This window comes from Spermophilus citellus, assembly GCF_964194105.1.
Source record: "Spermophilus citellus genome assembly, chromosome: 3".
Lineage (NCBI taxonomy): Eukaryota > Metazoa > Chordata > Mammalia > Rodentia > Sciuridae > Spermophilus > Spermophilus citellus.
In genome coordinates this window covers 17,106,674-17,128,866 of record NC_138184.1, presented here as the reverse complement: position 1 = coordinate 17,128,866, position 22,193 = coordinate 17,106,674, and the positions used below count along the sequence as shown (strand labels likewise).

Sequence of the window (22,193 nt, the reverse complement as noted above, 5' to 3'; positions counted from 1 at the left end):
GTCTCAGATTATCTGTTATAGCAGCACAGAACAGACTAATACACTGGCCTTAGGGACATATTGTGTTCCTCATTTGGGACTTGGGAAATCTCAGTGACCTTCAATGGTACAGTCACCCATCTTCTCTCAAAGGCTGATCTATGTGCAGAGGATCAAAGTCACACTGAATCCTCTGCAAACAGATATAAATGAAGACAAATTCACACAGTGACAAGATAATCAGATATATGGGGGCCTCCCTCACACTCCCATATAAGCCATCAGACACCCAGTCATATCCACAGATATGTTCTCTCAGGCAGATATTCTCAGTCATAGAAACACAGATGGCAGGGCTGGGGGTGTGGCTCAGGGTTAGAGCACTTGCCTAGCGTGTGTGAGGCACTGGGTTTGATTCTTAGCACAGCACATAAATAAATGAATAAAATAAAGATCCATCGACACCTAAAAAAGAAAGGAAGAAAGACAAGAAACACAGATGGCAATACTCAAGGTATGTACATTTGAAGCCCTTCCTTCTGAGCCATGAAAGAGACCATTAGATTCCTGAAGCTGACATTTGACATCCTTAATCCAGCCATTATGAATCTGACTTAGCTCTTGCATTTCCTATTATATAAGCCAAAAATTTCCCTGTTATGTGTCAGCCCTTTTGAGATGTATGTTTTGTAGAGCACAACTAGAGACCTGAACGAAAGAAATGAATAAGGCATTTGCTAGGTGAAAGGACTCTTGGAGGCACTACAATACAGGGGATATTTACAAAAGTCTGGCATTAGATAGCATGGTCAGTGGCCAGTTGTACTATAGCGCATACAATAGTTTGGGCGGCAAATTTAACTATGGCAGATATACATTAGATTCAGGAATCTGAGTTTAAGCACTTAAAAGTCTGGTTAGCGGGAACTACTGAATATTCTTGATCAAGGGAGTTCACCTTTAGAATTGTCCCTCACTGTCCCAACAGTGCAGGGATAAGTGAATGTTTTCACTGCAGACCTGCGACATAGGTGCAGGTGAAGAGACTGAGGTCGGTCATACTGGTGTCCGGTCCCCAATAGTCCGGACTAGGACAGTGATCCCACCTCAATCAGTGTATTAGAACTACAACTTCCAGCCTGCAACGCGAGCGACCTCTCGTTCCTTCAGGATTTGCCGGTTCTGGGCCTGCTGATTGGTTACATGAGCTGCTCGTTAGACCACAATCGGGCTCTGATTGGTCGAGTTTCTGCGGCGTGCCCAGAGCCTCAAGCTTGTGGGTTCCCCAGCTGTGCTCCCCAAGGCAACATGGTGAGTGTCCCTCGGCGTGGTGGGCCCTGAGGTACGAAGTCCCGCTAAAGAGATCCAGGGACACACCTAGGGGACAGGATCCTTTGTGGAGATTGAGACTCTGGGGGCCAATATCCTCTCTGAGGGCGCGGGTCTCACTGCCGGCCCTGGGAGTCAGCTGGGGCGGTACTGAGCGCCCCCGAATCCCTGAGCCCTCTGAGTGTTCTGGCAAGCCTCTGGGGGACGCTTTAAGGGCTTGGGTCCTGCCCAGGGGGAGTGGTCCCCAAGAGGAGGCTGGGGACCCGAGTACGTTCAGAGTCCCTCTAAGGTGGTCTGGGGTCCCACTGGAATCCACTCTGGGGACCGGAATCCTGCGAGGGAGTATGATCTGCGCAGACGGGCTCCCTCGGGGACCCCTTGGCTATGTCAGGGGCTTGGGGAGCCCCCGAGAGGTGGGTCTGAGTGGCCTCAAGGCTGGCCAGGGTCTCAAAATCCAAGACAACACAGTTGGAACCCTTAGCTTCGGGCGGCTCTGGGTCCATCCCATTGAGTGTGTGCTTTAAACTTGGCCCAGCATCTGCAGTCCAGGTTGGTGCCAGGAGGAGGGCGAGACCCCTGTGTCCCTAGCACAGAAGGGAAATGGGACTGTAGGGGCCTAGAGGGTGCCCTGGCTCTGTTTGGGGTATCCCTGAGGAGGGGCACTGTAGTGAGCCTGAAGGAGCATTGATGAAGGCGGGTGTGGGAAGTGGGGCGTGGTTCCTGGCCGGGTGCTGGACGCTGGAGGAGGTGAAGTTAAAGGAATGGAATGGAGGGAGGTCGCTTTAAGTTTGTTAGTCTTTTATTCGAGGATTGTAGATTCAGGGAAGGGCTTTGAGTAGGGGAGGGACATGGACTAGGAAGGCTCCAGAAGGTCCTTGGAGACTTCCGCAGAGCATTAACCGTGTTGACCCCATTGACCCCGAGAGACAGGGACTGCTGCAGGGTGGGGCTGTGAGAAACATCCCTGGCCAGACCTCCAAACTTAGTGAAGAGATGCGCGCCTCCTTGCCCTCTTCTCCCCTTCTTTCTGCCCCAGCTACACTAGGATGCAACGTGAACCAGGGTCCCCTGTAGGAGGGTAGTGGGTCAGCGATGAAGAGCCCTGGGGTCAGGGAGGGCCTGTGAGACCAAGTGGTTAGGCGCAGGGAGAATCAGGAAGAGAGCTGTGGGTGAGGAGGGATGGTCTCCAGATGGGTTCACCCTTCCTTGCAGGCTGCATAGCGGAATTGGGATATTGATTGTAAGACTGACACGGAAGCAGGGTCCACAGGAGTGATGGTAAGGTTACAGGCTCTCCCGCAGAGGATCTGGAGGAGACACTGATCTTTGAGCTCAGCAGAGAGGTTTGGTCTGGAGGTGTCTCTGAAAGGGGGTCGTGCTGGGTGGGGTCTATGGATAGAACCCTGTTTTGGGGTCACAGGGGAGTGCGGCAGAGAAGAAAAGATGGCTGGGGTCTCCCCAAAGCCCTAATGTTTAGATAGCATTCGGTGGGAGGTACGGGAGGATGGAGCTGGAAGGAGTGGGGGAAGAGGTACTAGGAAGGGCTGGGGGGGCTGGAGAGGTCTGGCCCACCAGGTTGAGAGCATCCGGTGGACCTGCACTTATGGTCACTGGAATAGGTTGGAGCGCGAGCAATGAGGATTTGTAGACTAGGAAAATGTAAAAAAGGTTTCGGGCTGGGGTTGTGTTTCAGTGGTAGAGCACTTGCCTAGCATGTGTGAGGCACTGGGTTCAATTCTCAGCACCGCATATAAACAAATAAAATAAAGATCCATTGACACTAAAAAATATTTTTTAAAAAAGGTTTCGTGTCTCAGCTTACCTGTGATGGAGAATATGACTATTCAATTGTTTTATTTTATTTTAAATTTTATTTATTTTTAAAATTTGGTGCAAGGATTGAAATCAGGGTTTTACTCAGCCCATGCTCTAACACTGAGCTACACCCCTAGACTCAAGTTGGTTATTTATTTATTTTAATTAATTAATTTTTTTGCAGTGCAGGAGATCAAACTCAGGACATCACACATGCTAGGCTAAGTTGGTTATTATGATGGATTTCTCAGCAGTCTTTCTGAATGATTGCTAGATCTGGTATTCCCCACACTAGAGCTTTCCCTATTGAATTCAGCTTCCTTTTCTGAGACCGTGGTGGGTAGAGAACGAAAACTAAATTTAGCTTATTTTTATCTGATCAATTAGTTTTAATATTAAGGCATCTTTATTTCATTTTAGATGTTGGTTATACCAGAATGCTAGTAGTCAGCTCTCCAGAGCACATAATTTTATATAATTACATAATTACTGATAGCAAATTAGTATTTACTGTATTCAAGGAGGAAAACTCAGCTTCAGAGTGATAGGTACAGGAAAACATGTTTTGGATTATGCTTAAAAGGTTGTCATTTAGAACATAGTAAGAAAATTCCTAATTTCAAAAAATAATAAAATTTTTTTAAAAATAAAATATTTTAAAAATTCAAAGGTGGGGGGTACGGGGGTATAACTCAATAGTACAGCCTGCCTAGCAGCATGTATGAGGCCCAGTGTCTGAGGCCTTATTTCCACCCCACCCCTCACCCCAATGAACCCAGGGGTACTCAACCATTGAGCTACATCCCCAGACTTTTTTATTTTTTATTTTATTTGGAGACAGGGTCTTGCCAAGTTGCTGAGGCTGGCCTGGAATTTGCTGTCTTCCCACCTCAGCCTTTGGAGTTGTTGGGATTATGGGCGCACCTGGCAGTATGTTATAAAAATATATATGGACATGCATATTTCTGTCACTTAAACACATAACTTAAGCAGTAACCAGAAGTGTAGAAGGCTTTCCAAGGAGGTTGATTACAAAGGGAGGGAGAGGAAGCGAGGGCGCTCGGTGGTTTAAGGTGAAGAGACATAGAGACACCGTTGGTGCCTAGCCGGGAGCCCAGAAGGCGGTGGAAGAGGAACCCCTTAAGGCCGTGAGGAATAATACATGAAGCAAAATTGGAAGTACTCCATTTCCACAGGAGCAAATGGACCCAGAGAGATTAATACCTGAAATTCATAGCAGGGGCCGAAGGCAAACCCTGAGCCAATCCATCTTCCCACCCGTGCAGCCAGGGCACTGTGGGGGCGGGGCTGTCTGCACTCAGCAGAAGCTTTCCAAGGTTGAATCTGGGTGCATCCCAGTCCTTTCCCCAAGATGCCACCTGAGCCAGGCCTCTTGCCTGGCTTTCCTATAAATAGCCTGCATTCCCTGGGAGGGAGCTTGTGACCTTCTGGCAAGCACTATCCATCATGTCCCCTCCCCCCAGGCAGTCCTCGGAGTGCAGCTGGTGGTGACCCTGCTCACAGCCACCCTCATGCACAGACTGGCACCACACTGCTCCTTCGCACGTTGGCTGCTCTGCAATGGCAGGTGAGCCCCACCCGGCACCCAGATGTGGAAGGAGCCCATAGGGTCGTGCCCCCTCTGAGTCCCCAAGCCTGGACTTTATATTCCACTGTGTTTTTTGAGGTGAAAGGTAACAGCTTTATTGAGGTACATCTGAAGTACAAGGAACAGTGCTGCTGTATCCATTTTGACAGATGGGTACACTGAGAAGCCATTGCCACACCCCACATCTCCTCTCCTTCTACCTTCCTATAATCCAGCCTTCTTTTTCCCTGAGATTAGAGTCTCTAATCCTTTCTGAGAATCTGGTGGAAACTAAATTATCTCCCTGGAGTTAACCTGTGGATTCAGGGTGTCCAGGACCACCAGGTTCACTGGGCCTGGATCTGTTATGGCACTCAGTCTGTCCTTCACCATCTTCTGGGAAGAGCCTTTTCCTAGAGCACGCCCACCCAGCCCTACAACTCTGCTCTCTCGTTTTGGGACTCTCTGCCCCAGTCTCCCCTTGAGGAGCTTTCCTGACTGCCTGTCTGCCCTCAGTCTGTTCCGATACAAGCATCCGTCAGAAGAGGAGCTTCGGGCCCTGGCTGGGAAGCAGAAGCCCAGAGGCAGAAAGGAGCGGTGAGTGAACCCATCCCCATGGTGCCCCAGCCCTGGGCAGTGGCTCCTGCCCACAGCTTCTGGCTGTGGGGACACAGGACCTCCCTGCCACACTTCCATGTACCACTATGGGCACAGGTAAATCAGTGGACTACAGCCTGGGGACAGGGTCATGGTCAACGCTGAATATTTATTAACATTTTTGCTCTTGGTCAACCCTGTGGGTGGGAGGGTCCCACACCCTGATGTGCAGAGGGGACCTAAGCTGGAGGCTTCTTCTGAGTTCTGAGGGTGGCATGATAGAGCCTTTCAGGGGCCATGTGGGATGCCACTCTCACCTGCCCTTTGCTCCCTTCTTTGTTTCCCTGTCCCCAGGTGGACCAATGGCCTTAGTGAGGATAAGCCATTGTTGGTGCCCCGAGATGCCCCATTCCAGCTGGAGACCTGCCCTCTCACCGCTGTGGATGCCCTAGGTAAGAGCCCAGTCCTGGTCCCCAAACCTCTGGGGTGTTGGGAGGGGGACTACCTGGCTGGGCTGAGCCTAGTCTCCCCACAGTCCTGCGCTTCTTCCTGGAGTACCAGTGGTTCGTGGACTTTGCGGTGTACTCGGGCGGCGTGTACCTCTTCACCGAGGCCTACTATTACCTGCTGGGCCCAGCCAAGGAGACCAACATCGCTGTGTTCTGGTGCTTGCTCACTGTGGCCTTCTCCATGTATCCTTCCTCCCAGTTCCCAGGGTGGGGGCAGGAAGGGGGCATGTGGGAGCAGGACCTGAGCTTCTCTGCTCCCGAAAATTAGTATGTCCATGATTACCTGCTGTGCCATAAACATCCCCCAAATTCAGTGACATAGAGCAGCCACCTTGTGCTGTGGTAATGCCCATCTTGCTCCATAGGCTTTACCTGTACCCAAAGTGGTACCAGAGATATCAGGAAACCAGGAGGGACATTTTGCTTGAAGTTGGTACATTCTCATCCCAGAACTTTCTACCATACTCTGTGTCAAAGCAAGTCACCAGGCCAGCTCCATTCTGCAAAGTTTGTATGAAGCTTCATAGAGAGCAAACATGGAGACCCAAGTCTGAGAAAGTACAGAGGGAATATCACTCAGTGGAGGGGGCTGTGGAGACAGAAACTAGTCTTGGAACCCAAACTGGGTCCGAATATCCCCCTGGGTTGCTATGAGGGCAGGTTGGAGACCCATCCCTCAGAACTCTGAGCTTTTCCAAGGGACATGGATGTTCCCGCTAGGAAGGATGGGTAAAGGAGGCAGGGTCACCTGGAGGGGGAACCTCACAGCCTTTGTGTGTGTGGTGCTGGGGATGGAACCAGGGCTTCCTGCATGCTCGCAAGTGCTCTACTACTGAGGCGCACCCCAACCATGTGCTGATTATTTCTAATTAGCTACAGGTAACTCTGTAGTAAGTACCCCCGCTCACATGCTGATCTGTGACCCCAAGCTCTATGCCACTCTTAAGGAGGATTTGTGGAGAGTTATTTGTGCTCTGGAGTTGGGGGACCCTGGCTGTAGTGGTGGAGCAAGGGTGCCAGCCCTGTTCAAAGCCGCCTTAGCTCCATCCCCAGCAAAGTGTTCCTGACCGTCACCCGGTTGTACTTCAGTGCCGAGGGTGGTGGTGAGCGCTCTGTCTGCTTCACCTTCGCCTTCCTCTTCCTGATCCTGTCTATGTTGGTGCAGGTGGTCCGGGAGGAGACCCTTGAGCTGGGCCTGGAGCCAGGTAGGTATAGTCAGTGGGGGCGACTGCCTCTGTCACTCTATGGAAGCTGCCCAGCCGTGTATTTAGCTGGCTTGCCCGTCCAGCACTTTGAGGATTTCCAAGGCTGGAGAAGTCTCCACCAGCGACTGCAGAGGTTCATGAGCCTCACAGGCTTGCTCCTGAGTACCCCAGTAAACTTTGGGGACCAGAGGCTGACCCTCTCACTGTCTCTGATGGAAGCACCTGACTCTAGCCCTTCACATGAGTACTTACTTTTTTGTTTTTTGGCATGTGTGGGGGTACCAGGGATTGAACTCAGGGGCACTCAACCACTTAGCCATATCCCCAGCCCTACTTTGTCTTTTATTTAGAGAAAGGGTCTTGCTTAGCACCTCACATTTGCTGAGGCTGGCTTTGAACTCTTGATCCTCCTGGCTCAGCCACACAAGCCACTGGGATTACAGGCCCAGCTCCCAGCCCTTTGTTTATATTTTATCTTTTTGAGACAGCGTCTCACTAAGTTGCTGAGACTGGCTTTGAACTTAAAATCCTCCTGCCTCAGCCTCTCAAACTGCTGGGATTACAGGCATGTGCCACTGGGCTTGGCTGGAGATTGTTCTTTTTTTTTATTTATTTTTTATTTTTTTAGAGAGAGTGAGAGAGGAGAGAGAGAGAGAATTTTTTTAATATTTATTTTTTAGTTCTCGGCGGACACAACATCTTTGTTGGTATGTGGTGCTGAGGATCGAACCTGGGCCGCACGCATGCCAGGCGAGCGCGCTACCGCTTGAGCCACATCCCCAGCCCCTGGAGATTGTTCTTTGATGCTACATTCCGTGTAGGGTTTTTTCGTTTGTTTGTTTGTTGTTTTTTTTTTTTTTTTTTTTTTTTTTTTTGCAATACTGGAGATGGAACCTAGGACCTTGCTCAGGTTAGGCAAGCATTCCACCACTGAGCTACATCCCTAGCTCTTTTTATTTATTTTGGGACAAGGGTCGCTTTGACCTGAAACTTTTGATCCTCCTGCCTCAGCCGCTGGTGTAACTGGGATTAGAGGTTTGTGTCACTGCCTGGCCTGCAATGTCATTTTTTTAAATATATATATTTTTAGTTGTTAATGGACCTTTATTTTATTTATTTGTATGTGGTGCTGAGAATCGGACTCAGTGCCTCATGCATACTATTCTAGCGCGATAACACTGAGCCACTATCAGCTACAAAGAATTTCATTTTGTTGATGTTCTGAGATTGTTTAATCAGGACTTTATTGCCTACCATGCGTGAGGCCCTGGGTTCTTTATCAGCACCATACACACAGAGAGAAGTGCATTTGGGGTTTTGATAATGTTGCAAATGCACATTGCCCTTCTGGAGAAGACGTAGGAACATGCCTGGTACCCCACATCCTCGCCACGCTGATTCCTGATTCCGTAAGCTTATTCATCTTGGGAGATCTGATGAATGAAAATACACATGAGGTTGAACAGCTTTTCATATGTTAAAGAGATACAGTAACGAGCTGCCTACAACCTTTTGACCAACAGACCACATGTATAACATTGGTCCCATAAGATTATATCATCTGGTAGTAACATGGAAGCCTTCTCAGTTTAGTAAGCACACTCCTCATGCAAACCCCAGGATAAAACCATCTAATAATGCATTTCTCAGAATGTACTCTCTGCTGATAAGCCACCCATGCCTGCTTTTGAAAAGATCTGAAATATCTGATATCCAGATATCCTGAAAAGATCTGTTCAGTTTCTTTTTGCTTAGGTTATTATTATTATTATTATTATTATTTTGTTGTTGTTTTGGAATTGCTAGGGATGGAACCCAGGGCCTGGTGCTTGCTAGGCCAGCAGTTTACCACTGAGCCCCAGCCCCAGCCCTTGCCCAGTTTTATTTACTAGGTGTTGGTCCTTTATTTGACTTGAAGGAGTGCTTTTACTCTGTGATGGTGTCTTTGGGTGCACAAAACTTTTCCATTTTCGTGAAGTCAAATCTGTCTATATTTTCTTTTGTTGTCATGCTTCTTATTTCTTATCCAAGAATCCTTGAAAAACGCAATTTTATTAGGCTGTGTGTGATCTTTTTACTCTCTTGTTGATTTGTAGAGTTTTCTTATTTATTCCAGATACTGATCCTTGGTAACATGAGTGCACATACTTCATCGTATCAAATATGACACACCACTGTTTGAAGAGTAGTGTAGATAGCTGTTGCTGGGACAAAATACCTGAGATAATCAACTTAAGGAGAGAAGCTTATTTTATTTTGATTCATGATTTCAGTCTAATAGTCATTTGTCTGTTGTTGCTTTGGGTCTGTGATGAGCGAGACATCATGGCAGAAGCACGTGGTGGGAGAAAGCTGCTCACCTTGTGGTGGCCCAGAGCAAAGTCAGAGGAACGAGTCAGGTCCCAATATCCCCTTCAAGGTCATGCCTCCAAAGAGCTAACTTCCTTACAGTAGGCCCACCTTCTTTTTTTAAAAAAAATATTTTTAGTTGTAGATGGACACAATACTTTTATTTTTTTTATTTAGTTTTTTTTTTTTTTTATGTGGTGCTGGGGCTCAAACCCAGTGCTTCACATGTGCTAGGCAAGTGTTCTACCACTGAGCCCCAGCCCCCGCCCAGTAGGCCCATCTTCTAAAGGTTCCACCATCTCCCAATAGCACCACAGGCTGGACCCACGCCTTTAATATATAGGCCTTTGAGGAAACTTCCAGATCCAAATAATAAGAATGAGGTACTTATAAAAGATCAGAAGGAGTTACTTAAACTGTTGCATGCCATCAGTTGTCATGTATATCAATTTCATAGAAGTTAAAACGTGGAAAAGAATAATATCTTGGAGTTGATTAAATTTCCAATTTATGTTGTGTCTATATCCTCTATAGTGCTTCTTTCTCTCTTAAAATATTTTTTCCTCATACATTTTATTTTGAAAAACTTCACAAATACAGAGAAACCAGACATGGTGTTGTGTACCTCTAATCTCAGCTACTCAGGAGACTGAGGCAGGAGAATCTCAAGTTCCAGGCCAGCCTAGGCAACATAGCGAGACCCTGTCTCAAAATAAACATTGAAAGGCCTGGGAATGTGGCTCAGTGGTAAAGCACCCCTGGTTTCAATCTCTAATACTGGGGTGGGGGTAGGGGGAAGAATTGTATTGTACTGAATTGTGGATCCTGTTTGCTTTCTTTTGTTCTTTCTGATTCTTCTCATTTTATATAGCTAGGATCTCTGTAGTTTAGAGCGGTCATGGTATACGTCTTCTTTTTTCTTTTTTTCTCCTGATTTCTCAGTTAACTACTGTGTTAGTTAGCTTTGTATCTCTATGACAGATTACCTGAGAGAATCAACTTTAAAAGGAGGAAAGATTTATTTTGGCTCATGGTTTTGGAGTTTTTAGTTCATGGTTGGTTGGCCTATTGCTTTGGGGCCTGAGATGAAGCAGAACATTTATATATTTGCCCAATCTGTAGAAAATCTTGGGGCCTGAACTGAAATTTTTTTGGTCTAGGAGGTTTTGGTTTTCTTCTGTGGGAGCTCTTCATCCTCCTGCAGATTCCTGCTATAATCCAGGAAGCCTGGACGTAACAGCCCCACCTCCTAACCCCAACTCAATCATGGGTATCTATCTGGTGTATTCTTTTATTTCTTGAAAGGAGCCCTGTAGAACTGGGACATAATGTTGTCTTTGCAGGGCTAGTGATATAGCTCAGTGACACAGTGCTTGCCTAGCACTGGTCCAGGGTTTGATTCCGAGCACTCCAGGAAAAGAACATTATTCTCATGCCTTCCCCAAGGCCTGGCCGCCATGGTGCATTCCTACTTGGGGAGCAAAAGAAAATCAGGGGGGAAAGCAGAGTGGGCTCATAGACTCTGGAATGCCCTCTCTTCCATCCTCTTCTTTTCTTCTCAGGCCTGGCCAGCATGACCCAGAACCTGGAGCCACTTCTGGAGAAGCAGGGCTGGGACTGGGCGTGAGTCCTGGAGACCCGGGGGTGGGGGTCAGGGGCAAGCTGGGAACCCAAAGGCTGGGTTTTGACTCGCCGCGGAGCCCCTCTGATCTGCTGTTCTCCCCAGGTTCCCTGTAGCCAAGCTGACCATCCGCGTGGGGCTGGCTGTGGTGGGCTCCGTGCTGGGTGCCTTCCTCACCTTCCCCGGCCTGCGGCTGGCCCAGACCCACCGCGATGCCCTGACCATGTCTGAGGATCGGCCCGTGTTGCAGTTATGTGAGGCACCTGTGGGTGGGAGGGACTAGGGGACCTGGGGAAGAGGTTCGTGGGATGAAGGAATGCCCAGGCCTCACTCCCCTCCACCCTCTGTGCCTGCCCCCCAGGTTCCTTCTGCACACCAGCTTCCTGTCTCCCCTCTTCATCCTGTGGCTCTGGACAAAGCCTATTGCTCGGGACTTCCTGCACCAGGCGCCCATTGGGGAAAAGCCCTTCTCCCTGTGCGTAGCGGGGGACTGAGAGAGAGGGCAGCTGGAGGAGCCACTCTGAGGCCCAGGGAGGGGCAGGGGGAAGATCTGGGGTATGGGGAGTTGCCTCATTAGGCCCCTCTCCACCTTCACCACGCCCTCCGCAGGCTGTCAGACTCGGCCTTTGACTCCATGCGTCTCTGGGTGCTGGTGGTGCTGTGCCTGCTGAGACTGGCTGTCACCCGGCCCCACCTGCAGGCCTACCTGTGCCTGGCCAAGGCCCGCGTGGAGCAGCTGCGGAGAGAGGCTGGCCGTATTGAGGCCCGTGAGATCCAGCGGCGGGTAGGGAAGCCCCGGCAGGGAGGGAACCTGAGGTTCTGGGTCCCTTGGGGGTGGCGTCACCCTGAACAGGAAAGGCCCCTCCGATTGCAGTCACCAGTTTTACCTGCCCTCCAGGTGGTCAGGGTCTACTGCTATGTGACCGTGGTGAGCTTGCAGTACCTGACTCCGCTCATCCTCACCCTCAACTGCACCCTGCTGCTCAAGACCCTGGGTGAGAGGCCCTGGGTGGGGCAGGGGCGGGACTGCTGATGTGTGGGGGCGGGGACCCAGACAGACCCCGCCTCTTTCTCCACCCATAACTCCCTCCACCCTCTGCACCCTTCTCTCACAGGTGGCTATTCCTGGGGCCTGGGCCCAGTCCCCACACTGTCGCTTGCCCAGACCCCAGCCAACACTGTCCCTGTGAGCCCTGGGGAGGACGAGGCCCAGCAGACGGCAGCCCGGATCGCGGGGGCCGTGGGCGGCCTGCTCACGCCGCTCTTCCTCCGCGGCCTTCTGACCTACCTGATCTGGTGGACCGCCGCCTGCCAGCTGCTCGCCAGTCTCTTCGGCCTCTACTTTCACCAGCAGCTGGCCGGCTCCTAGCCGCCCGCGGACTTCCCTGGACCTCTGAAGTTGGGTCCTGGCCAACCGGACATGGCCTGCCCCTCCGTGTGTGCCTCAGTGTCCCCAGCTGCCAGGTGCAACTGGGACTCCCCACAATCTCTGCAGTGCCTGGGCTGTAGCCCGCTGTGAACCCTCGAAAACTGGCTCCCTAGGGTCCTGGGGCAGGAGAGTTGGAACCCATTGTCCCCAAGTGGGGTGTGTGTGTGTGTGTGTGCGCGCGCACACACACACACACGTGAAGGGTTTGAGTGGTGGGTTGCTCTTATGAATAAATAAAGGAGCGGGCCACTTCGTACAAACAGGACACGTGGTTGGAGAGCTGGGTGTGCAGGGTGATGGCTTCCTGTGAGGCCACATGGTGCCCATCTGGGTGAAGTCATGCAGGAGGCAGTTCCCAGAGGCCTCCCAGGCCAGCTGAAGAAGGGCAGGGAAGGGCCCTGGGGTTGGTACAGCTCAGTGCCAGGCCTTGGGTTCCATCCCAGCTCCACAAAGAGAGAGAGCTGGAGGGAGTCACAGCTGTGAAGAAGGTGGCAGGGAGGGGAAAGGGGAGAGGGACCCAAGGACATGCAAAGAATACTTGGAGGAGGAGGAATGCTCAGGAGAGAGGAAGGGGAAGGGACTGGAGGGAGGAGGTCCCTGGTTCTGCCACTGCCTTCCACAGCTACAGGGGTGACTGCTTTCATATAAAGGTCACCCATAGGCAAGCAGGGATGTTGTAAGGCCACGGTGACCCAGGGGAAAGGACATGGTGCCATACTGTGACTTTGAGGCAGGGACCTGGGGTGTGCGCACTTGTGTATTATAACACGCATTTTCTGAAGCCTCTCTGTATATGTAAAAGGTGAATTAGGAATAAAAAAAAGTCTACCATTTCCTTCTCCAGAGTGACCTAGTGATCGGCTGGTGGCCCCCAGGGCTTAGTGATCGGCTCTTAGTGGGTCCTTCATGGCTCAGCCAACATCCCAAGCACACCCACCCACGGAGCATTCCTGCGCTGGGGCCGCCTGCCTGTTCACAGTCTCCGGGCTCCATTACCTGCATCAGGACTGCCACCTGAAGGGAGAAGCCACCAAAAGGGGGCATCATGCCACTGAGGAAAGTGACATCATCCCCAGGGATCCTTGAGAGGTGCTGACATGCTGTTGTTCCCAGAACAGGACCTGAGAGGAGCAGGGAACACTGCTTTCCTCCAAAATCTGATGACGTGACACTGGCAAAGTTTCAAATTTTGGAGCACTTTAGATTTTGTGAATAGGGAGGCTCACCCAGTGCAGATCTATGCAAATGTCCCCAAATCCCAAAGATTCTGAGATCTGAAACACTTCTGCTCTTGAGCATTTTGGATAAGGGAAAGCTGGGTGTGGGGGAGGGGAAGAGGAGGAGGGGCCGGAACCCTGTGGAACTTGAGTGCATCTTCCTCCCCTCCCAAGGCTGGTGTCTGGTCTGCGTGCACAGAATGACCAGGACAGGGAGGGAGCAACCTCGAGGGGCAGATGTGCATCCTGGCTGCAGATCACCAAAGAGGCAAACTAAAACTAACACATCCCCCAACCTGCAGATGACAAGATGTGTAAGCCAGGGGGTCACATAAGCCCTGATCACTTCTCGTGGGTGCCTGCGTTGAATCCCACCACTCTAGAGAGGTGACCCCACGGAAGGCAGGTCTGTGAGGGACTTGTCCCAGGGAGAATTTCACCTACACGTATAGGAGTCAGGACCAAGAGTGCGTTGTCTTTCCTCCCTCCCTCCTGTTTCCTCCTCCCTTTGCAGGGCTGGGGTGGACAGCCCAAGGCCTGGCTCTTGCTAAGCACTCCCCTAGCAGGAGCCAACAGTGGTACTTTGATGACAAAAAGTTAGAATCCCTAAACACCCAGCTTTAGGAAGTGAATAAATAAACTGGAAATCTACACTGCTAGTAACAAGAACAACTAGTAACAAGGTCAACTGTTCTTACAAGGAAAGAGCTCTAATTAAACTGGGTGAAACCAACCAACCAACCAGGTAGTGTTTTGTGTTTTGGTACCAGGGGTTGAACCCAGGGGTGTTTGACCACTGAGCAACCTCCCCAGCTCTTTTTTGTATTTTATTTAGAGACAGAGTCTCACTGAGTTGCTTAGGGCCTCGATAAATTGCTGAGGCTGGCCTTGAACTCATGATCCTCCTGCCTCAGCCTCCCAAGCTGCCCTTGTTAAACCTAAACTCTGGAGACAGAGGGATCTCCAAAGTAAAAGGTTTGAGTCGGGGAAGATGTTGGAAAAAAGGAAAAGGTCCTGGGACAAGTTCCCCAGATTTCCAGCAGCAAAACTAGGTAGCAATTGAAAAATATCTGTACTCCTACAGCTAAGGGTGTTTTTATAATGAACATTTGGGGAAAGAGAGCATACATTATTTACATTGAGTCTACATTGGCTCAGATAAGAGGGGAAGGATAATAATAAGTGTGCAAAAATTTAGGTAGGGGGTATGTTAGTAATCCTATTACTATAACAAAACACTTGAGGCAATCAACTTAAAAAGAGAAAAGGTTTAGATGGGGTGTAGCTCAATGGTAAAATGCTTGCTTAGCATAAGCAAACCCTTGGTTCCATCTCCAGTGCCACAAAAGAAAAAATAAAAACAGAAAGGTTTATTTTGGCTCACAGTTTAGAGGTTTCCAGCCACAGTCCCTTGGTTCTGTTGCCTTTGGGGCTGTGGTGAGGCAGCACACCATGGCAGGGAGCTTATGTGGAACAAGCGTCTCCCTTCCTGGCAACCAGGAAGCAAAGAGAGGAACAGGAAGAGGCTGGGGTCCCAGTTCCCACTTCATGCCATGTCTCCATCTGCAAGGACTGAATAATGCCCCAGTAGGCCCCGCCTCCTAATGGGTCCACCACCTCCCAATTAGTGTCAATGGGCTGGGACCAAGCTTTCAACACACGGGCCTCTGGGGCACCTCTATCCAGACCATAGCGGTATGGTCCATGGGGAGGTGGGCTGTGGCTTCTGGACTGCTTGGGGTCATAGGCAGCACAGGGTAGCAACACCTTGGGATTCTGGTGGAGTCTGAGTTAAGGTTTGAACCTACATTGAGGAATGTGAACTGTCCTTTTACTGTATTTAGTTCTGTTAATTAATTAACCTGCTCACGTGTTCAAGGTCTGGTCTCCAGTTGGGCAGTATTGGTAGGTGGAGCTAGTGGGTGGTCTTTAGGTCACTGGGGCGTGTCCTTGAAAGGGACTGTGGGATCACCTCTTCTCTTGCCTCTAGGCCCTAAGGTGAGTGGTGCTGCCGCAGGCCCAGGTCAACCTGGCCAACTGCTCATGGACCGAAATCTCTAATCATGAGCCAAAATAAACCTTCTCTCTTTATTAGTTGATTTATCTCATGTATTTGTTTTGGTGACGGAAAGCTGCCTGACACAGCCCTCCTCCAGGGGGACAGTGCCTGACAGCTAATGAGACCTGGAAAGCTGCAGGGCACAGCCTGCTGGGACTGCTCCCACCCCTGTCCTGTGTGGTCCCCTGCCGCCCCTCTTCTCCTGGGCATGCAGAGATCTGGCCTCTGGCTTCAGATGCACGTGCCCTGGGAGTCTCTGTGGCTGATGAAGGGCAGGTGAAGCGAGCAGTGATTGCCATGAGACCTCCTGGTGGCCTTGTCAGTCTGCCCCTGCATACTGCTGCCCTCAGACCTGAGGCCTCTGCTGACCCTGGGTCATGGATCTTGGGGATAGAGAATTGTATTCATGCCCATGAGACTGTGAGGCCATCCTGACATGCTGGTTGGCCACGTGCCTCCTAGGAGGGACAGTGTGTATGGATGGAACCGGGAGGAGATGTGAGCGACTGGTCACAGACGCTGACCTTGTGGAGGCCAACCTGCTTTTTAGTGCAAACCCTCGTGTATCGTCAGTGTTTTCTAGAAAGTCATAGTATATATTGGCAATTCAAACAACCACCATTAAGTAACAAAACTTATTCAGGACTCTTATTCAAAACTTCATTTAACAACTTGTGGGGGGGGGGCCGCTGTGGCTCAGCGAGGGAGCCCTTGCCTAAGATGCGCAAGGCCCTGGGTTCCACCCCCAGCACGCAAAACCAAACCAAAAAACAACCTGCAAAAAAAAATAAAATAAAATAAAATAACAACAAAAAAAAAACACTTGTCAAAAAATAGCTTCAGCCCCTTTGGGGTTCACTGCAGAGAGGGAGAAACCAGAGCCGAAGAGGAAGAAGAAACAGGAGCAGGAGAAGAAGTCACGTTCGTTTTTATTAAATATACTCTCTTGGCACAAATCTTTAAAATATATAAACATTATATATAAACAAAGTGTCTTCATGGCATCAAAATATAACTCCAGACCGGGACCAGCGAGCAGCAGGGAGGGGCTGACCTCAGAGACTCCATTACCCGGCTGGCTGTGTACAGGGGCAGGGGCAGCCCTGCCCAGGCCCACTGAGACAGGAGCCACCAGGACGGGGCACGCTGGGGCCAGCAGAGCCTGGGGACTCTCCTGCCCCTGATATCTCCTGTCCAGCTGTGGCCCAAAGGAGGGCACTGCCCAATTATCCATTTGGTGTCACATGCTTGGGATGGGACCCCAGCCCCTGCACTCTCCTTGGCCCAGGACCTTGCCCGCTCCCCATCTCCCTGGGAGGAGCGCTGGGCCCCTCCTGCCAAGTCTGGGGCTGGACAAGGTTAGGAAAGTGGGTGAGACGTCACTTAAGAGGACAGCCCCTCAAGGCCACCACAGGCTACCTGGGCCTCTGAGGATGAGACTGGAGATGTGATGGGGGTCGGCTGGTAGACACGTGCAGGGAAGGTCAGAGACAGGGTCTTCACACTCACAGGTACAGGAAAAATAACCAAGAGGACAGGAGGGAGGGAAGGGACGGAAGACACGATTGCAAACACATGAGGGACAAATGCGCCCGCTCAGATCCTGTGCAGGGGTGGCTGCTGAGCCAGCCGTGAGAACCCACTTCACCGTCACCCTCCACGAGCCCTGATCACCGCAGACAGGGATTTGGTGTGAATACACTCAGGGCTGGACAGATCAGAAACCAAAACCAAAACCAAACCAAACAAATCAAAAAACCCCATATGTTATTAGGAAAGGGGTGTTTCTGGGTCCCTGTGATACTAGGAGGGCCCCAGGGTGCTGTTCCATAAGACCAGCTGGCACAGGGCTCCCCGGGGTGCTCCCACTCTAGCAGCATCGAGGCCACCAGACACCTCCATGCTCTTTATGGGAATCATGGGCCTTAACTGCTGCGATTTCTAACCAAGTTCCTGCTCAAGTAAGGAGCCAGGGATCACCAATGTCACAACTGGGCAGATTGGGGTGGCTGGTGTGGCAGGAGCTTCCAGGCCTAGAGGGGGTGGCTGGGGTGCTATTGTCAGCAGATACTGCCAGGTTGGGGGTCAGACCCAAACCTCAGGTGGCTTTGTGTCATAGTCAGTGTGGGGACCCTCTTGCGATGGTTACACAGTAAGTAGGCAGCAACAGTAAGAAAGACCTGCTGGGGGCTCCACATTGACCTTGGAGTCTAAGAAGGACATGATGCTCTGGGGACAAGGCTGTGGAGACAGATGAATTGTCACCTGGGAAACAATGAAGGTGGACGGGTGGGGTGTGGTGGGGCAGGCCAGGGGCTGCATTTGTAGCCGCGGCTGAGCACCAGGCTTGTCCCATCCCCGACAGGGACCCATCCTGCTCAGTATGGAGGCCAGGCACAGCACACAGAGCTAGAGCGACACGGGACAGGCTCTGAGCTAGTGTGGACAGATGTCACTGAATAAGCAGCATGTGACGACACACAGCGCCAGGAGGCGGAGCCAGCCACTCTCCACTTTGGGCATTTGGGCAACACCTTTAGAGGCAGCGCCAGCCCCAGGGAAGAGGGGAGGGGACAGCATGGAAGCCCCGATCCACCGTCCCAACATTGCACTTTGAAGGGCCTGCCCGCTTTGCTCTTGGACCTGTGGGCGCCAAGCCCAGGTCTCCCAGGCCCACTGTCTGTTCCACAAAGCGCCACATCGTGGCTCGTGGGGTAGAACCAACCACACCCTTCTTCTGTGGGCTCAGAACACCCAAGGGGTCACTGGTCCACCATCTGAAGAGCAGCTGCCCCACAGAGTCCCCTAGCTCTGCAGGCGCCGCAGCAGGATCTGCATGAGGTCGAAGGTGGTGAAGCTGATGCCCACGGCGATGGGGCCCTTGAGCCAGTTCATGCTCAGGCCCTTGTAGAGGCCGCGCACGGCGCCCTCCTCCCGCACGATGGTGCGCAGCGTGCTCAGGATAGAGGCGTGCGGGTGGCCGGTGACGCCTGCAGTCTGCATGCGCCGCCGCACCACGTCCAGCGGGTACGAGGCCGACTGGCCGATGAGGCCGGCACAGGCCCCGAATACCATGCGCTCGAAGGGGTAGGGCTGCGGGCGGCCGCTGTACTCTGCGGGGCAAGGGGTGGGAGGGGACGTGGGACGTGAGGGCGCTGCGACCCGCAGGGGGCAGCTCGCGTCTGCGCACATCTACGCCCCACCTTCTCACTTCCTAGCCCCTCCTTTTACTTCTTCTTCTTCTTCTTCTTCTTTTTTTTTTTTTTTTTTTTTTTTTGAGGTGCTGGGGGTGGAACCCAGGGCCTTGCACATGCTGGGCAAGTGCTCTGCCACTGAGTCACAACCCCAGCCCCTACTCCTTTGGAAATCAAAACTGAGAAAAGATGTAAAAAATTGAAAAGATTGGGGCTGGGGATGTGGCTCAAGCGGTAGTGCGCTCGCCTGGCATGCGCGGGGCGCTGGGTTCGATCCTCAGCACCACATACAAATAAAATAAAGATGTTGTGTCCTCCGAAAACTGAAAAATAAATATTAAAAAGTTCTCTCTCTTAAAAAAAAGATAGTTTCTTAAAAGAAAAGCACAAATAATCATATAACAAAGTTCTAATGCCCAAAAGGAATCCCTGTTCAGTGTCTAGCAAAGAAAGAAAATGTCACCAGATGAGTCCTTCTTGGCCATCCAGCTCTGTCTGCAACGCAGAATCCCAGGTGGCAGAGAATGGAAGGGACTGTGACTATACCTAGCAGTGTCTCCTGGTCTAAACAAGATGGAGGGGAAGAAGGAACAGCAACCAAATGATAGGGTTTTTAAAATATCTGTAGTCCTGCTGGGTGTGGTGGCAGAAGCCTGTAATCCCAGATACTGGGGAGGCTGAGGCAGGAGGATCACAAGTTTGAGGCCTGCCTCAGCAACTTAGCAAGGCCCTAAGCAACTTAGTGATATCCTGTCTCAAAAATTTAAAAATAAAATAAAAAGAGTTGGAGATGTGGCTCAGTGGTTAAGCACCTCTGAGTTTAATCCCCAGTACCAACAATAACAACAAAAACTTGTTCTATATTTCCAGACCAGCATTGGCAATGGGTAATTAAAACTGTGGAAAGTAAAACCACAAATTCAACTAACCTTAGATTGAAAACATTTGAAAAAAAAGTTGTGTCTGTGTTGAACATGTACAGACTTCTTCCTTATTCCCTAAATCCTTATTTAGGATTCCCTAAACCATACAGTGTAATAACTAGATATGACATTTATGCTGTATTAGGTATTGTAAGTCACCTAGAAATGATTTAAATGCCATAGGAGGATGTGTAGGTTCGATGTAAAAACTAAACTATCTTATATAAAGGAGTTTAGCATCCTAGGATTTGGTGTCCATGGGGGATCCTGCCATCAACCTCCCACAGAAACCAAGGGACCACTGTATTTCTAAAGCAATGTCTTTTCCAAAGCTTCAGGGATGCAGGCCACATTTTTTTTTTTTTTTTGATACTAGGGATTGAGCCCAGGGGTGCTTAATCCCTGAGACACATCCCCAAGACCCCCCTTAATATACCTTTATTTTATTTATTTATTTTTATGTGGTGCTGAGGATTGAACCCTGAGCCTTGCACATGCCAGGTGAGTGTTATACCGCTGAGCCACAACCCCAACCCGAGCCCCAGCCCTTTTTATATTTTGAGATAGGGTCTCACTGAGTTGCTTAACGCAGTGCTAAGTTGCTGAGGCTGGCACTGAACTTGTGATCTTCCTGCCTTAGCCTCCCAAGCCAGTGGGATTACAGGTGTGCCCAGCTGCAGGCCACACTCTTAATGGGAGGCCAGGGAGGAAGAAGAGCAGAGGTGGGAGACACCCATCTCCACTTTACCTGAAATGTTTTATTTTTCTAACAAAAACCACCTGGGAGCACGTAAGGCAAAAATGTGAACATGGCTCACCTTGGGCAGCCCGTGTGAGTGCTGTTATTTTAATCTCTATACTTTTCTGTAATTTAGATTTTCTTGTAATTACCAAAATAAGAAAGGACACTTCCCCTCCATCTTGGTTTTACTTTGGGCCTAAGAAGTAGCCACCAGCACTCTGGGTGACACAATGGCCTTTGCAAAGCTGCTGGTTATTATTATTATGAGGCGTTAAGAGGTTTCCAGTCCCCATTCCTCAATGGTGGATGGATATAGTGTCTCCTCCTGATTTTGACTCTGGACCCCCAGACTGCCCCATCTGGAGGGGCCTTGGCTTCTCAATCCTCTGGCCTTGGCTAAGGTGCTGTCCCTAGGGATCGCTTCCTGAATGGCCCCTGACTGTCTCCAGCTCTCCTTACCTCTGTGTAGGCTCTTGAGAGTCTCATAGGTGAAGAAACTCAGCCCGGCATAGGGGATGACCCCCAGCACTGTAGGTGTAAATCCGTGGTACAGGGTCTTCAGTCCCTCTTCTCTCGAGATTCGGATGAAGACGTGAAAGATGTTGCTGTACCTGCGAGGACAGCGCAGCGAGGAAGTGGCCTCAGGGACATGGCGGGAGCCGCTGGACTCCACAAACTAATTCCTGGCCCTTCCCACAGCTGTCTGAGTCTGGGTCAAGATGATCATGCTTTCCTTCTCTCTCTTTCTCTATTGGAGATGGAACCCAGAGGTGCTTTACCACTGAGCCACATCCCTGGCCCTTTATATTTTTTATTTTGAGACAGGGTGTCACTAAGTTGCGGAGGCCTTGAACCTTCCACCTCCTGCCTCAGTCTTCTGAGTTGCTGGGATTATAGGCGTGGACCATGCATGGCCCAGCCTGCCCTTCTTTTGTTCTTAAACATTTGTCATGTATTTGTGCCCAACTCAAAAGGAAGACTCTTGGTTTGACCCAAGCAGAAAATTACGCCCAGGCTGCCTTTCTGGAACTACAGTCCTGCCCTGTTCAACTGGCTGGGTTCAGGATGGTGATGGTGATGATGATGATGATGATGATTACTTTTTAAGTACTGGGGATTGATCCCAAGAGCGACTATTGAGCCACAATTCCAGCCCCGCCCCCCTTAACAATTTTTTATTTTGAGACAGGGTCGGGCCACATTGACCAGCTGGTCTCCGACGTGCAATGCCCCTGCCTCAGCCTTTTGAGTTGCTGGAGTTCCAGGTTTGCACCCCCACGTCTGGTGAGGGTGACGATTGTCAGTGCAGCGTCCTGTATAGCTGAACACAGAGGCCCAGACCCACAGTCCAGGGGCCTGAAGGAGGAATTCCGACCTGGAAGCCCCATTGGACACAAGTACCCCTACCCTGAGGCTGGCGAGGGGGTTACTGGTTGCAGGACTCACATTTCCTTGGGAGTCACGGCCATCCTTGCTCGGACCAGGTCCAGGGGGTAGGTGAGGGAAGCCGCGGTGGTTCCAGCCAGAGCGCCAGCAAGGAGGCGAGGCCAAGGGGGCAGGGCCCTGGGGACAGGGAGGTACCACCCCAGTGAGGGGACTGTCAATGCACAGAGGCCCGGGGGTGGAGGGGAGAGGGG

At 50.8% G+C, this 22,193-nt stretch overlaps 2 protein-coding genes across 13 annotated transcripts in view; one reads left to right on the top strand and one right to left on the bottom strand.

The window, feature by feature from the left end:
* The first annotated feature begins 1,208 nt into the window (after nucleotides 1-1,208).
* Nucleotides 1,209-13,694, top strand: TMEM161A (transmembrane protein 161A). 9 transcript variants are annotated; one of them, XM_081284082.1, is made up of 12 exons: nucleotides 1,209-1,290; nucleotides 4,608-4,711; nucleotides 5,186-5,308; nucleotides 5,663-5,760; nucleotides 5,844-6,000; nucleotides 6,871-7,022; nucleotides 10,934-10,994; nucleotides 11,098-11,241; nucleotides 11,354-11,467; nucleotides 11,602-11,776; nucleotides 11,891-11,987; nucleotides 12,108-13,684. In XM_081284082.1, exons 1-12 carry the CDS (start codon nucleotides 1,288-1,290, stop codon nucleotides 12,359-12,361), a joined length of 1,482 nt encoding a protein of 493 aa, XP_081140208.1. In that variant the 5' UTR covers nucleotides 1,209-1,287; the 3' UTR covers nucleotides 12,362-13,684. The 9 variants fall into 9 exon arrangements, with proteins under 9 accessions (XP_081140208.1, XP_081140204.1, XP_081140209.1 ...); XM_081284083.1 differs by having other exon boundaries at nucleotides 1,213-1,290; nucleotides 4,612-4,711; XM_081284085.1 differs by having other exon boundaries at nucleotides 1,213-1,290; nucleotides 4,612-4,711; nucleotides 5,228-5,308; nucleotides 12,108-13,680.
* Nucleotides 13,695-16,608: 2,914 nt separating this feature from the next.
* Nucleotides 16,609-22,193, bottom strand: part of SLC25A42 (solute carrier family 25 member 42) — a 29,116-nt gene continuing 23,531 nt past the window's right edge. For all 4 annotated transcript variants that reach the window (XM_081285299.1, XM_081285297.1, XM_081285298.1 and 1 more), the window contains 3 exons: nucleotides 22,003-22,119; nucleotides 21,016-21,167; nucleotides 16,609-18,810 (listed from right to left, as the gene is read on the bottom strand). In XM_081285299.1, coding sequence (XP_081141425.1) covers nucleotides 18,503-18,810; nucleotides 21,016-21,167; nucleotides 22,003-22,119 — 577 coding nt within the window. In that variant the 3' untranslated portion in view covers nucleotides 16,609-18,502. The remainder of the gene's footprint in view (nucleotides 18,811-21,015; nucleotides 21,168-22,002; nucleotides 22,120-22,193) is intronic.